Below are 14648 nucleotides of genomic sequence, written 5' to 3' on the forward strand. Positions count from 1 at the left end.
TTAACAACTTTCCCTGCCCTTTCAAACACGTATCCACTGGGTGTTTTAGCCTGTCATTTTGGCAGGAACATTCATTTAAGCAATGCGCGGAATCTCTCCCTGGAAATGGAGCATATTCTGTGCATTTCCAGGAGATGAATGCAATGTAAAGATGATATCGTGGCAAAATGACACGGCTACAACTCTCTTCCAGACGTTTAACAAAACACTTTTCCGACTATTTTTAACAACTTTTCGGCCCTCCCCCTTTGCACCCTTGTTCCTGGGTTATAGCCTGTCCATTTTGCACGATATGCATATTAACATGGAATCTCTCCATGGAAAATGGAGCATATTCTGTGGCATTTCCGGAGATGTTCAATGTTTAAATGATATCGTGCAAAATGGCAAGGCTACAACTGCTCTCCAGACGTTTTAAAAACCACTTTCCCCGACATTTAACGCACATTATTGTTCTGGCTTGTAAAAGTGCGGTGATGAGGCACTTGATAGTATCAGACTATTTAAAGGGTTAACAGGAGCCATGATAATACTCGCTCAACAGAAGGGGTGGTGGTGGCCGTGAATAAGGCCGAATATGGATGCCCCGATGGGCCCGGACGGTAAAGCACCGCAAAAATCCACCCCCCCTTTTAGGTTTACCAGGCGGCATGAGGTTCTGAAGGGTGTGATACCATACTGGGTTAGTCCGGGGGGGATGGCTTAAGTCCGGGAGTCCGGGGACTCAGGGGTGTGCAAGGTTATGGAGGGTGCCCATGTCCAGGGACACATGCTGGAGGTCCTGTGGTCCGGTCCCTTCTGGGGGGTCTTGGAAGAGGGGCCACAGAGAGGTTGATTTCCCCGGTCTCTGACCTGGGATGTGTGAAATAACCTGAGTCGCAACATTTCAGGGACACATGCTGGAAGGTCTCTAGTCCGTCCTTCAGGGCTCTGTGAGCCGGCAAAGAGAGGGGATTTACCCGTCGTCTCTCCCTGGAAGGGTGAAATAAACAGAGTCCCCATTTCAGGGACACATGCTGGAGGTCCTTTAGTCCGTCCTTTTGTGGGGAGTCTTGGAGGGCGGCCACAATAGAGGAGATTTCACCCGTCCTCTGTCCTGGATGACGTGAATAAAACAGAGTCTCCATTTCAGGGACACATGCTGGAGGTCTCTCTCGCCCGAGAGTGGACGTCCATTGCCTGTAAATAAGGTCTAAACATTAAGTCTGTCAGCTTTGGCTAACCGCACCACTGTCGGTCGTCTCCCGGAGTCGGACCGTCCATTTGCCTGTAAATAGGTCTAACATGGTCCTGTCACTTGGCTAACCGCACCACTGTCGGTCGTCTCCCGGGAGAGGACCGTCCAATTGCCTGTAATAGGGTCTAACATTAGGTCTGATCCACCTCTTTGCCTAACCGGCACCCACTGTCCGGTCGTCCTCCCCCGAGAGTGGACCATCCCATTGCCCCTAAAATAGGGTTTAGGGCAGAGCCACCAATTGACGGCCGGAACGGCGCCTTACGTTTGCCTCGCCCAAAGACCAGTAACGTCGCGCCGCCAGGCCTGAACCGCGGGCGCAACCCAATGTGGCGGTTCAGCGCGCTGCGGCCGGCAAAATAACTCGCGTTGCTTGGCCAACTCGGTGGTTACGCTGGTGAAGGCGGTCCCACCACACCGTGGCCTCCAAGAGGAGGCGGAGGAGATCAGCAAGGCGGCCAGCAACGGCACTCACGCTGTGCGCACCATCCGTGGGCTGTCTCCCAGGCGAGGATCGCAGCGTGGATGACGCAGATCCAGCGCACCTCTTGCTGCCAACAGGCGGCCTGTTACAGAGCCGGCCAGGAAGGTCTGTGCTGGATGCCTGCCGATCAGCCCGCGATGGGCCTGTTCGGACCCCAAGTTTTTAGGCCATGGTAGAGTCCATGAAGGCGGCAAGCGGAGCAGGGCGGATGAATATATCCGCCAGCACGTTGGCTGGCTCAGAGCCCGGCCGGCGAAGCCTCCAGCGGCACCAGCGGCAGCAGCAGCGGCCAACCCAAGGCCAACAGCGACAGGCAGAGAGACGCTCACAGGCAACCGCAGCGAGGCGTAGACTCGTCGTCGGCGCGGCAGCAGGGGCACCGTCCCGTGCCTCCGCCTCCCCCACCAGTGGAGAGGGGGGGGTCAAAGGGGACGTGAGGAGGTACTCCCGTTCGTCGTCTGCTCCACGAGAGAGCGCGCCGAAGAAGCATGACGGTTTGGGGGGAGTGTGAAAGGAAATAAAAATGAAAGCTTATTTCCCAACCTTTTGTCTGAGTCATCAGTTTCAAATGTGTTTCACATATCCCCCACTCTTGGTGAACCAGCTGCCTATGACCTATCGGTTAATAGCCAGCAGGGTTCGTTACAAAAGCCGGCACATTTTAATCTATCGGTTAATAAGTTCAATTAACTTCAATATTAAAAAAAAATCTTCCCGGGGGAGCATCCCCCCAGACCCCCCTAAAGGAGGTGAGGACCTAGAGGAGGTGAGGACCCCCCTAGAGGAGGTGAGGTCCACCCCTCACTCATAAACAAATAGCACTTTACCCCTACCTATATGCCGTGAGCTGATCATGGAGCCTTCATTGTAACAGTCATTCAGATGCAATTAGCCTATATAAAAGGCCTCAAATTGGAAGCACTGTCTGTGCCGTCTTTTTCATTAAATTCTGCAATAGGTAGATCTCGCCTTTCACCTAGGCCGAGGTCGTGATCTTGGGCTTAAAAAGGTTGGTGACCACTGATGTAGACGTTAAAGAGAAGAGGCCCCAGGATGGAGCTTTGAGGAACCCCACATGTCAGATTTGTCAACTCAGATGTGTATTTACCTAAAGAAACAACGTTTTTCTGTCCTTTAAGTTGGATTCAAACCAATTTAGAACTGTTGCCGAAAGTCCCACCCAGTTTTCTACTCTGTCTAGTAATATGTTGTGGTCAACAGTGTCAAACGCAGCACTGAGATCTAATAATACTAACACTGAAGTTCTGCCACTGTCTGTGTTTAAGTGGATGTCATTGAAGACCTTAACAAGAGCAGTCTCACTCAGTGCTGTGGTTTGGACGAAAGCCTGACTGGAACACATCAAAACAGTTATTTAAATTCAAGAAATTACTCAACTGTTGAAAAACAACTTTTTCAATGATTTTACCTAGAAATGGCAGGTTTGATATGTGCCTGTAATTGTTAATTACTGAAGCATTTAGTAGAAGAAGTTGAAGACGTTGCACAGCATTCGCACTAATTACTATTAATATTTATTTTTTAAATTTCTGATGCATTCAAATGTTATGTACATATCTATATATATATATTTATATATATATATATATAGATATATATATATATCTATATATATATAGATATATATACATATAGACATATAATTAGTGGAAAGAAGAAACAGATCTTCATAAAATAAGTCCTGCACTGATATGGCAAATAGTTAGCAACCTTGAAAACATGAAATAGTCATAAATTAAAAATATATATACTAAAGAGACTAAAGTCAATTTCTTCATATAATGATCTGTGGTTTGCATATGCTGTATAATAAGTTATTTTTCGAGACTTTTAAATATAAAGCTGTCTCGATTGTTAAAGTCATAGGATAACACACATTATATTCTACTTTCATACTTATGCTCCAAGATTGTCTTTCAGTCAGCTATTTGTGCAGCCTATAAAAACCCCAGGTACAAGATGACTGTACACAACAAATGTAGAGTTACTGCTTTAAAGTCACTGATGTTTGTTTCTTTTTAATTCATGTTTGCTTCTATCTTGTTCGCAGGCCATCAGCTCTTTGAATAAGTATCCATTGCCACTTCAAAACGCCAAAGAGGCTAAAATCCTGCAGAGCTTCGGAGACGGCATCTGTAAAATACTGGATTAGAAACTGCAGCGATACCTCAGAGAGAACAGTGAGAAACAGAGGAATGGATGGGTTCACGATTGTATTCATTCACTTATAGATATAGGACAAGATGATTTAAGAAAATCATTGATGCCTGCATTGAGAAAGGGATGAAACTATAAGAAGGGGAAACTAGTGAAACTGGGGACAATTTTACAATGAATGGAATACAAATTAAAATTATAACCATGCGTATAAAAACTACATGAAATACAACATGAGCATCAAGAAAAGCTTAATGGAGAAAAATACAAGAACATATAAAAAAAACTATAAGAGAATAGATGGGTACAGTAGATTTATTTGACATAAAAATGTAATTATAGCTCCTCTGCACTACTAAGAGTATTACAGAAAGGAAAGGCTAGGAAACAAATACTTACTTAAAGCTTCAATATAATGTATCACAAAAGCATTTTGTGTCTGTAAAAAAAAAAAAAGTCTAAAACGCTTTAAATTATATAGCATGAGAATTTTTCTTGGATCTTAAAAACAAAATGGTCTTAAAATGTGTTAAAGTGAATCATTTTACTTTCTAATTTGTCTTTGTTTGCTACCTTTACTTTTACTGTAGGTCCAGACCTCTTGAAGGAGCGTCCCCTCCTGGTCGACAGGACAACAACAGCCTGGATCCAGATGGAGTGTGTGTGTGTGTGTGTGTTCATCTCACTGTGTAAAGACACCATTTCATGGTGGGGAAATCCCAATAATAACATCTCAAAGCAGATACATATTTGGAGATGTGTTCCTATGAAGTGAGTGTGTTCCTGGTCAAAATTATTCAACCAAATACATGATCACTTATCAGTCAATCATGTGCAAAAAACAAAACAAAAATGAAGCTACCCACTTGTTTAATAGAAGTTAAATGGCATTTTCTTTTTGCTAACACAAAATGCTTTAGGAAAACACACATTTATAAATCCCTTGAGACATTATACCTTTTTTCCAACCTATTTGTCATTGCTAACCTCTAATTTGTGACTTCTCAAGTTACATACTTTTTAATTTCCTTGTAGAAGAATGCAGCAGGGGATCAAGGGAAAAACAAAGGAGGAGGGAGTATATATAAAGAATGAGGCAGTTAGCACTAGCAGATATAGTTGCAAAAAGATGACATTTCAAAGGATTCAAAGGCTTTATTTCTCAAAAACCCAATACAATAATTCAATAGACAAAATGGGGAAGGTAAGTTGAAGGAATAAGAAAAATATGTTAAAATATAGAATAAGATACAAAAACTTCATTGAGATTTCTGAACAAATTCTGTCAAAAAGGTGAGTTTTTCATGAGTTTTGTTTAAGGTAATTAAACACAAGGTTGAAAAGTAAAAGGTATACATACATTTTTTTACAAACTCATTTATATTCCCGATTACAATACTACTGTAGGAGATTGTTGATATTTATTTCAAATCTTTCTGCCCCACTTATCATTCTGACAGCCTATGAACGATGTGCAGGTGAAGCAGAGAAAGAGAAGCTCCTCTCCTCCATCAGATATGGGAAGCTCAAAAGGTTTGTCGTCCAACTGGATTCACATTTTCCCAGCATGCTCTAATGATCCATGTAGTATTTGTTGATAACAAGTTGAAACTACTGTGGCTTTACTTACGGTTCAGATACAAATTGATGAAACTGAAAGAAAAACATGCTAAATACTTTATTCAGTGGCAATTAATTCACATTTAATTTTCTCTGTTTTTCAGGAACCTGGGTCCAGCTCTGAGCAGAACAGTTCATCAGCTGTACTGCACTCAGGGAGCACTGACATATGCTTAATATAAAAACATATCATGAACATTTCACATAGTTTCTATCCCTACTTTACTTGAATAATACACATTTTTAGGATGGAATTGTCCTTTGTTATGTAAATATAAACATGCTCCCAAGTTCTCATTACCGCAACATATTGCTACTTGTATGAAGAATTTCACAAATGCCCCAGGAAACTTAAATAAAGTTTACATTTTGAATAGTATTTTTGTTATTGAATATGTTAAACAAGATGTTCTACAGTACAGTTTGTGAAAAAGGGGCAGAAAGCACTGTGGTAAACTTCTAAACTGTCAGAAATTAAATAAAGAATATTTGTTTAACCCCCTGAACTTCTTTGTGACCCCAGCTGCTGTTGAACAGCATTCATAATAATGACAAGACAAACAAAGTTAGCCTTACATATCTTTTTATTTTTCACCATTAGAATCATTTTATCCAGACTTTAACAAATGTGTTCCTTAAACAGATAAGCAGGTACAAAATATTAAACAAGACAACACGGGAGAGAAACATTTTTAGTGGAGAAAGGGAATTAATTCAGTGTTTTTCTCTGATATTCACCATCTCAAATATTAACTGGGATGTGGATGATAAAAGGAAAACATAATGAGCCTTGACGCACTAATTGAATTGACCGCAGTCGGCAATGGCAACCTTGACCTTAGGAGTGCCGCTCTTTGTGCCTTGCTTCTCCATTGCCTTGACAACATCGACGCCCTCCACAACACTTCCAAACACCACGTGCTTCCCGTTCAGCCTGAGAGGAGTGAAGCTCATTAGTATGCGAGACGGTCATGGGAAACAGTTTGAATAAACCTGAATGCAGCAGCTCATGGCTGAGAGGGGAGCTCACCAGTCAGTTTTGTCCGTGCAGATGAAGAACTGGGACCCGTTGGTGTTCGGCCCAGCATTCGCCATGGACAGTGTGCCCATGCCCTGATGCTTCAACTGGAAGTTCTCGTCACCAAACTTCTCCCCGTAGATGGATTTGCCTCCAGTTCCATCGTGGTTAGTGAAGTCTCCCCCCTGAAATAAATAGTTCACTCAGCAGTCAAAAGAGTTGAATCTGAGCTCGTTTTAAAAATACAAAGAAGACACATTTCTGGCCTGTACTGTACCTGGCACATGAACTTTGGGATGAGGCGGTGAAATGTGGAGCCCTTGTAACCGAAGCCTTTCTCCCCAGTGCAGAGAGCACGGAAGTTTTCTGTGAAATGGAGACACTTCAGTAAGTACACACCACATTCCTGTATTTTAGTTTGTGTAGCGTCTCTCTGCGGTTGTTTAGTGTCCCTTTGTAGTCGTTAGAGTCCCTTTTTGGTTGCTTTGCCTCTCTTCTAGTTTGTTTATGGTAATTTTTGTGATCATTTTTTTTCTGTCTGGTGATTTGTGTTTTTTAGTCAGTGTTTTTCTAAGTAGTAATTTGCATAATATCTTTGAGGACATCTGAATCCTTTCCAAAGCTTCCTGTCACAGCAGATCCATTGATGCTACTTTGCACCTGATTATTATTCTGAATCCTACAGCACACTATACATCATACAGTATAACCCCCCCCCCCCAGACCTCTGGACATTAAGAAGGCCTTGCGGAAAATAAATGTCTGGAGCTGGCCCTCAGGATCCTGCTTTTGAAGATATAACATTAAAGTGCATTTGAGTCACTTAACAGCACTGTATGACAGAGGAAGCATATAGGCAATTTCTCTGTATGAATGAGGTCAAATAAACAATGGCTACAGTATGCGGGTCAACATGGGTTAGTCATTAATGCATCCTGCAGGTTTCCATGTTGGGAGTTGAGACAGAGCAACCAATAGGCTGCCATCATCCACCAGGAGGTAAAACAAATCAATGCGAATTACAGCAAACAAGAGTCATTTCCCCTTTCCTCTTCCCCTTATGTTTGAAGTGTGAGAGCACTTGGTAGCATACATTCTTGAATCAATGTTTACACTCACATTCAGCTCTATAAATAGCTACGTAGGTTCTTCAGATTCATACAGTCACACTATGAATCACCCACAGCCACGAGTCCACGACCCATATTCAGAATAAACAGCTGTGGATTCATGTGGACCAGTACTTTCCCCAACTAAACAAATCCATTTTCGGTGTGTGAAAAAGCAGGAGCAGTGTTTATTGCTGCTTGAAGTGATGTTAGAGCTTCCTGCGTGCCTTTAAAATCTTACATACCTGCAGTCTTTGGGACCGCATCCGCTCGCAGCTGCAAAACACAAACCGTTTCAAATAAGTGGGTGGCCGTTGAACACAAAATGCATAGAATGAAAATAAACTAAACCTCTCGAAGAAAGCTCAACATGTCTGACAACAACAGCAACTACAGGCAAATACCGTTTTGTTTAACTACCGTCATCAAACATTGACCATTTGTTGCAATACTTTATTAAATATGTTTGCATTATTCCATAAATATATCAGATCATATAACAAGACAAAGCAATATATTCTTACATTTAAGGAGGTTAAAACCAGAGACTGTTTGGCACGTCACTTTAAATAACAATATGTTGATTTTCACAAGAGTAGATTTTCGGTCCACCCATTAATACATTAGGCCTACTTCACTTATCAGTTCAACTCACATTGTGTTTTTTTAAGACACATCAGAGAAGATTCATCCCCCTTTATCTGCCTGATCTGCCCATGATCACACAGCAGCACCATTTGTTACACCCAGCTGTGCTGCTGGGCGTTTCCCTCAGGATATGTATAGTCTCTCTGGAGGACTGTTTATGACGTAATTGATGCGATCTGTGCTAAGACAATAAATAAAACAAACAACGGGCTATACAAATATATACAGCGTGTAAATGCAAATTGAGACCAAAATGGAATCCTAAAAGATGCATGAGAAAAGTTGACGCACTACAATAATGTCAGTCATTTCTCCAGGCACTTCAAAGCACACATATGGATGCAAGAGGTATAGGCTTCTTGTCATCAATTTAAACCTTAATAGAATGAAGTTTTAAAGATAGTGACGAATATTAATGTCTGTTTTCTTACCTCCATTATAATTCTCCCAGCGTTAGCTCCATCAATAGTGATGTCGAAGAAAACCTTGGGGTTCATCATTTTGATGAACGCTTGTGATAGAGTTGATGGAAATACGCACTTGAATTACTCCCTATCGAAGCGCCAGTACACTGTCTATTTAGGTCGGGTTTGTGCACCAGTGACGTAAAGGATTACAGCCAATCACAGCTTTTTCTGCTGAAAGACTGCAGAACGGACCAATAGGAATGAAGAGGGGCGGGGTTAGTGTGATGCTGCATGAGATGGGGAGAAAGATGGGCCTCTGTGGTGAAAATCAGCAAATTGAATGCACCCGTGTGCAAAGGTGTGTCCAGTTAATTCATTAATTGTAAAACATGTTGACCCCGTTTGTTTCTTCTTTTGCAACACGTGTAAAAACCCAGCTCCTCTTTTAGGGACTGTTCCTGAAGTAGGCCTAATACTTTTTGATATGACCCCTTTGGTAGTCCTGTTTTAAAACAGAAAATGTGATAATCCAACTCTAAAGTAGTTTTTTGGATGATGTAATGTCTCAAAAGAAAATGTATGTCAACAATCTTATTAGCAAAATACCATAAATGAAATGTGAAGTTTTTTTTCCCTTGCCATTTAATGTTAAATATCAATCTGAAAGTAACTATAATCATAGATAATAAATGTATGTAAAGGGTGCAATAGGTCCCTCGCAAATAATAGGGATGAAATAAAAGTAAAGAACAAGAACCTCACAGTTATATGAAGTAGCATTTTATGCAACAGTATTGGATATAAATAAAAATGACAACCACTTCAAAGGCTACTATAAAAATAAGAGCCTCCAAAACAAACAATTTGTCAGATAAAGTGATTTTTAATTCAGATTCTGAGATTCAGGAAAGGGACAAGGTAACTGTAGGTACAATGACGATTATGATTAAAAAATAAATAGAAAATAATGGCAATTACAATGTGTTACAAAATGTGGAATAGTTTACATATTAAAAAAACATTTTGTCTAGCAAATTTGCAGTTAAATAGTCCAGTTTCCAAATATAACATTATTGGCTTTCTCAATTGGCAATGAACATTAGTTCTTGTTGCCTTGTTGGACCACAAAGGGTGAGATCATTCATAGAAAAAAACATCAGCTTTAAAAAGTGTTAATAAGAATAATTTCTTCCTCTGCATCTTTAACTGCATTACTCAATGTCAGCTGACTGTTTTCTGTCATACATGCATTAGTACGACCTTTTTACAATTGCTTTATAATCTTCTAACATACAGTATGTATACAGTGCCAACAATGATCCATTATCCAACTAAATAACATTACAATTACCATGATTAACAATTCATTTGATACACACACGTTCTCTAATGAAAACAGCTGATTATACAGTACATAAACCCGTGTCATGATGGGTTATACATGTGAAACCATTTTAAAACATACTAGCTTTCAAATGGCAGAAAATGCCACGACACACAGCTGTACTCATTTACAGATGCTTGAAAAACCCTTCATAGGAAGGTGAAAACAAACCGAGGGAAAGATGGGAGCTTTAATATATTTCACAGTGCTGAAGGATGTCAGAGATACAATGAACCTCAGCCTGCTCCCAAACTTCATGAATTAAAAAAATGTCTATTTTACATCTGGGCCCCGCCTTCATAGGCTGGGCTTAGTTTGTCCTTAGGTGAGGAGGCCCCTCGGATCTTTTCGTTTACTCTGCCATTGGACTGAACACAAAGAAAAAAAAAAAGTGACCACTGCCCTTATCTTACATCATTGTGAACAAAGTCTAGTGATGCTCTGTGTTTCCTTATTGTCAATAAAGCCCATATCAACAGAAATGGTATCTACTAACAAGTATTGTGTGTGTATTAAAGCTCGATACACCTTGGTATGTGCCATAGAGCTCGATTGTTGTCCAAAAACACCCGAATACTGCTGAAAATAGTCCCTCACAAATGCCTTATTTCCTGCATTGTATTTGATTACCAGCTGTTTGAAGAAATAACTTAGCTTTTTTTAAAACATAAAAATATAGATGTTTTTACTGATTTTGCTGTCCTTGAATTGCATTGACAATTAAGGATCTGTTTCTCAAGATCTGCACCACAGACAGGAAGTCATTTAGCATTGAAAGATGGATTCATATAATGTTAGTTCTTTACATTGGAGTCGTTGACAATACGAAAAGTAAAGAATATCCCTTAATGCAGTGGTCCCCAACGCGGTAGAGGGTTGGAGGGGTTTACTGCTGTTCAATATATATTGAGGAAGGATTTTACAACTCTGGAAACTGTCATCTCAAAGAAAACAGTTGAAATCCGGTTGTCGAGCTACGAAGTAATTTACCAGGAATGTGCATGTGTGCAAAATAGCGACAGAAACATTTGGGAACCACTGTATTAATGCGTCTTATAACTCCTTATAAACACACCCTATCTTCCATTATCCTCCACTTCTAACTATTACAATCTATGAATTAAATACTGTATATTTAAATCCTTCACCCTGTGGTTTGTGCTATAGTTTAAAATGCTGGTCTGCAGAGTCAGTGCCTACAGTTTGTACTGTTATATTCTTCATGAAAGACAGTGATCACATGTGAAGCATGTTCCCTCCGGTTCCTGTATACTGCAATGAATGAATTTACAGCAGGACACTTACAAAAAAAAAGATACTCAAAAACGCAATCATATACACACTCTCACACACTCACACATTCATGCACACTCACACACAGAAGAGGGCACCCATAGAGACAGTGCTGGCTTTAGCCAATGAGGGCCAGGCTACAGCACCGTGGGAAGCAGAGGCTGGAAGATGACTAGAGGGGGTCAGTTGTTCTCAAAGAGAGACAGCAGGTCATCACTGCTGTTGTTGGGAAGGTCCGGGGGGCCCAGGTAGGACAGCAGCTCGTCCGGGTTGGTCAGCTCAGGAAGAAGCTAAGGACAAATGAAAGTTTTCCCTTAAGTCAGAGCTTAGGTTTTCTTAAAATATACATGTTGCATAAAATATAAAAGGTCACATTTTCTACTTAAGGTTTCCTTAAAATGTTCACATAATTACTCAAGGTTTCCTCCATTGTGCTCTGTACTTAAGGAATTAATATCTCATTATTATTTAAAATGTTAGCAAAAAGAATTAGCAACCAAAGTAAGGAAACAAACTTTCTTTGTTGTGCTTAAAATGCTTTAAAGAGACAACTTGGGAGTAAAAAAGGTATTTTCATATGGAGGTCGAAGGGTGAATTGCAACTCTTAAGTGTTCTCATGTTTAATTACATGTATGTTCCGTGCAGTATACAAGCTGATCAATATTGGCCCTGAACCTACAGAAGAATAAAGCTACATTTTAGTCCTGGGAAAGGGCCAGTTTGTGCTCTTAAACAACTGGGTCGACTCACGTCTAGTGCATGGTCGGCCGCGTCCCCCCCGGGGGCTCCAGGGCCTCCCAGAACGAAGGGGCCTTCGTTCTGCAGCCGGGAATTCTGGGTGTTGATGTTCCGCTGCGACAGTGGACTGCCGGCGTCTCCGAGACTCTGGTTTCCATGGACACCTGAGCTGTGCTGCTGCAGGATGTTATGGCCGTGTTCCATTCGTCCAGGATGAGACGTCTGAGAGAGAAAGAAGGAAGAGACGAAAAGACTATCTTTAATTTATGGTAATAAAAAAAACAACAAGATGATGCTATTAGGCACATTAAATTCAAACACTATGCTTTTGATGGATTGAAACCTTTTGTTTCTTTCTTTAGAACAACAGAAGTGTGTGACAGTAAAGGAGGATGTCTTCATTGTTCTCTCTCTGAAAGCCTTCAGCAGACAGCTGAACAGCTGACAGCGACAGGTGGTATGTGGTGTAGATGCTCGATATGTAATCAAATATATTCTCAGTCTATGCTGTCTACTTCAGGTTTAGATAAAGGCTCTTAACTAAACTCACAAGCCAGAAGGACGAGACAGTCCGTGTTGGTGACAGCAGCACAATATCAGCCCCTTTCAACTGAACAGCTCCAGGTACTGAAGGACTGAAAGTCCCTGACTCTGGTGTATTCTGTGTTTCTGCAACATCTGAACGGGTTTGGAAATAACTAAGTAGTAATACTGTTGTTCTTTGTATTAAATGTAGAGACTCTGATGTTTAAATGGATGTGATGAATGACACGTAGAGGGTCCCTCCCCAAGGTAGAACATCTGCTGATTGTTTTTAACTTTATAATTCAGTTTTACAAATAAGCAAATTAAGTTTGAATATCTTGGCATCCTCTCGTTGCTCTAGACTAGATCACAGTCTTTCTGTGAAAGTGTTAAGGCAGCAGTGTCCTGTTGTCATACATTTCCAGCCTTTTCCGATGATTCATATTTAGTGTGGTGAAAGACCCACATCAACAATGTGTTGGCCCATGGGTTCCTGCTAAAGATGTAAACACACATTTATAGTGTCAAAAAGGAGGAAATTGTTTATTTTTTGGATTATATTTTTCAGCTTTGGATTAATCCTCATTTGATGCTCTGGTGAATATTTGGGTCAGCAACACACACACACACACACACACACACACACACACACACATGGGTCTGTATGTGAGGGGAGCTCAGTGCCTTCAGGCTGGGGTCTAATCATACTCTGTTTGTCATTGTTGGCCACTCGACCATTAAGGAAAAGGCAGCGAGTGAACTGAACAGAAAAAAGACAGTGATCCTCATAGCAGTGGCCAAAGGCTATGTCGAGGAAAAGGGACAGGAACATGCTGCATGTGTGTTTGCTTCTACATACGGTATGTTGTGTCAGAGAGGGGTGTTGAAGTAGAAGGAGTCTGACCTGCTCCGACTGATAGGGGAGGGGAGGTCCGGAGGAGGAGGAGTACTCTCCCAGTGTCGGGGTGCCGGGAGTGTTGGGGAAGTCTGAGAAGCCTCCTTGGCCGGAGAATCCCTGGCTCCCTACCAAAACAAAGCTATTACTTACAAACAGAGAAGCATTGGTCTTTGTCGTCGTCTGTCATTTTGATGGACATAGCGGTAAATATTCTGTCACAATCGATTATAACCTGTAACTTTAATTGTAATATTTTAATGATGAATAGACTGACTTAATAGTATTTCATTTTTCATTCATTTTTGAATAATTTATAAACAGAACAAGCTTATGGATTATGCTAAGGCCATGGATGGACACAACATGTAGCAGATGAAGGATCTGCGATACTCTTTGCTCTGCAGCTTGAAATATTCTTCTGGGTCACCTCCCATCTAAGGGCAGATGATCTGAGCTATGAAGCATGATTTTGTTCAGTATGTGAATATAGAGAAAACAGCGATTGTATACTGTACCAGTCAAAAGTAAACATTTACTAGGTTTAAAAAATACAGTGGGGCAAAAAAGTGTTTAGTCAGCCACCAATTGTGCAAGTTCTCCCACTTAAAAAGATGAGAGGCCTGTAATTTTCATCCTAGGTATACCTCAACTATGAGAGACAAAATGAGAAAAAAATAATAATCCAGAAATACACATTGTCTGATTTTTAAAGAATTTATTTGCAAATTATGGTGGAAAATAAGTATTTGGTCATCTACAAACAAACAAGATTTTGGCTTCGTAAGAAGCATTTCAAGGTCCTGGAGTGGCCTAGCCAGTCTCCAGATCTCAACTTCAACTTCCTCCAAAGATTTTCTATGGGGTTGAGATCTGGAGACTGGCTAGGCCACTCCAGGACCTTGAAATGCTTCTTACGAAGCCAAAATCTTGTTTGTTTGTAGATGACCAAATACTTATTTTCCNGTGTGCCTTGGCAGTCTCAGTGAGGCCTTTTATATAGGCTAATTGCATCTGAATGACTGTTACAATGAAGGCTCCATGATCAGCTCACGGCATATAGGTAGGGGTAAAGTGCTATTTTTTTATGAGTGGGGGGACGGACCTCACC

The 14648-nt window shown here is 41.0% G+C and overlaps 2 protein-coding genes and 1 long non-coding RNA gene across 3 annotated transcripts in view; 1 reads left to right on the forward strand and 2 right to left on the reverse strand.

Annotated features, from left to right (window-relative positions):
- The first annotated feature begins 4834 nt into the window (after window positions 1–4834).
- On the forward strand, window positions 4835–6178 carry LOC104948020 (uncharacterized). Its single transcript, XR_798623.1, has 2 exons — window positions 4835–5432; window positions 5624–6178. It is a non-coding gene; the product is annotated as an uncharacterized lncRNA (long non-coding RNA).
- On the reverse strand, window positions 6086–8886 carry LOC104948019 (peptidyl-prolyl cis-trans isomerase-like). Its single transcript, XM_010774164.1, has 5 exons — window positions 8726–8886; window positions 7892–7922; window positions 6815–6903; window positions 6550–6722; window positions 6086–6453 (listed from the first exon to the last, which is right to left on the reverse strand). Exons 1-5 carry the CDS (start codon window positions 8792–8794, stop codon window positions 6318–6320), a joined length of 498 nt encoding a protein of 165 aa, XP_010772466.1. The 5' UTR covers window positions 8795–8886; the 3' UTR covers window positions 6086–6317.
- A 1089-nt stretch (window positions 8887–9975) lies between these two features.
- Window positions 9976–14648, reverse strand: part of zmiz2 (zinc finger, MIZ-type containing 2) — a 26689-nt gene continuing 22016 nt past the window's right edge. The window contains exons 18-20 of the mRNA XM_010774215.1: window positions 13547–13665; window positions 12130–12339; window positions 9976–11668 (exon numbers count right to left, since the gene is read on the reverse strand). Coding sequence (XP_010772517.1) covers window positions 11561–11668; window positions 12130–12339; window positions 13547–13665 — 437 coding nt within the window. The 3' untranslated portion in view covers window positions 9976–11560. The remainder of the gene's footprint in view (window positions 11669–12129; window positions 12340–13546; window positions 13666–14648) is intronic.

The sequence above is a fragment of the Notothenia coriiceps genome, unplaced genomic scaffold (assembly GCF_000735185.1).
Source record: "Notothenia coriiceps isolate Sejong01 unplaced genomic scaffold, NC01 NC01_scaffold00013592, whole genome shotgun sequence".
NCBI lineage: Eukaryota > Metazoa > Chordata > Actinopteri > Perciformes > Nototheniidae > Notothenia > Notothenia coriiceps.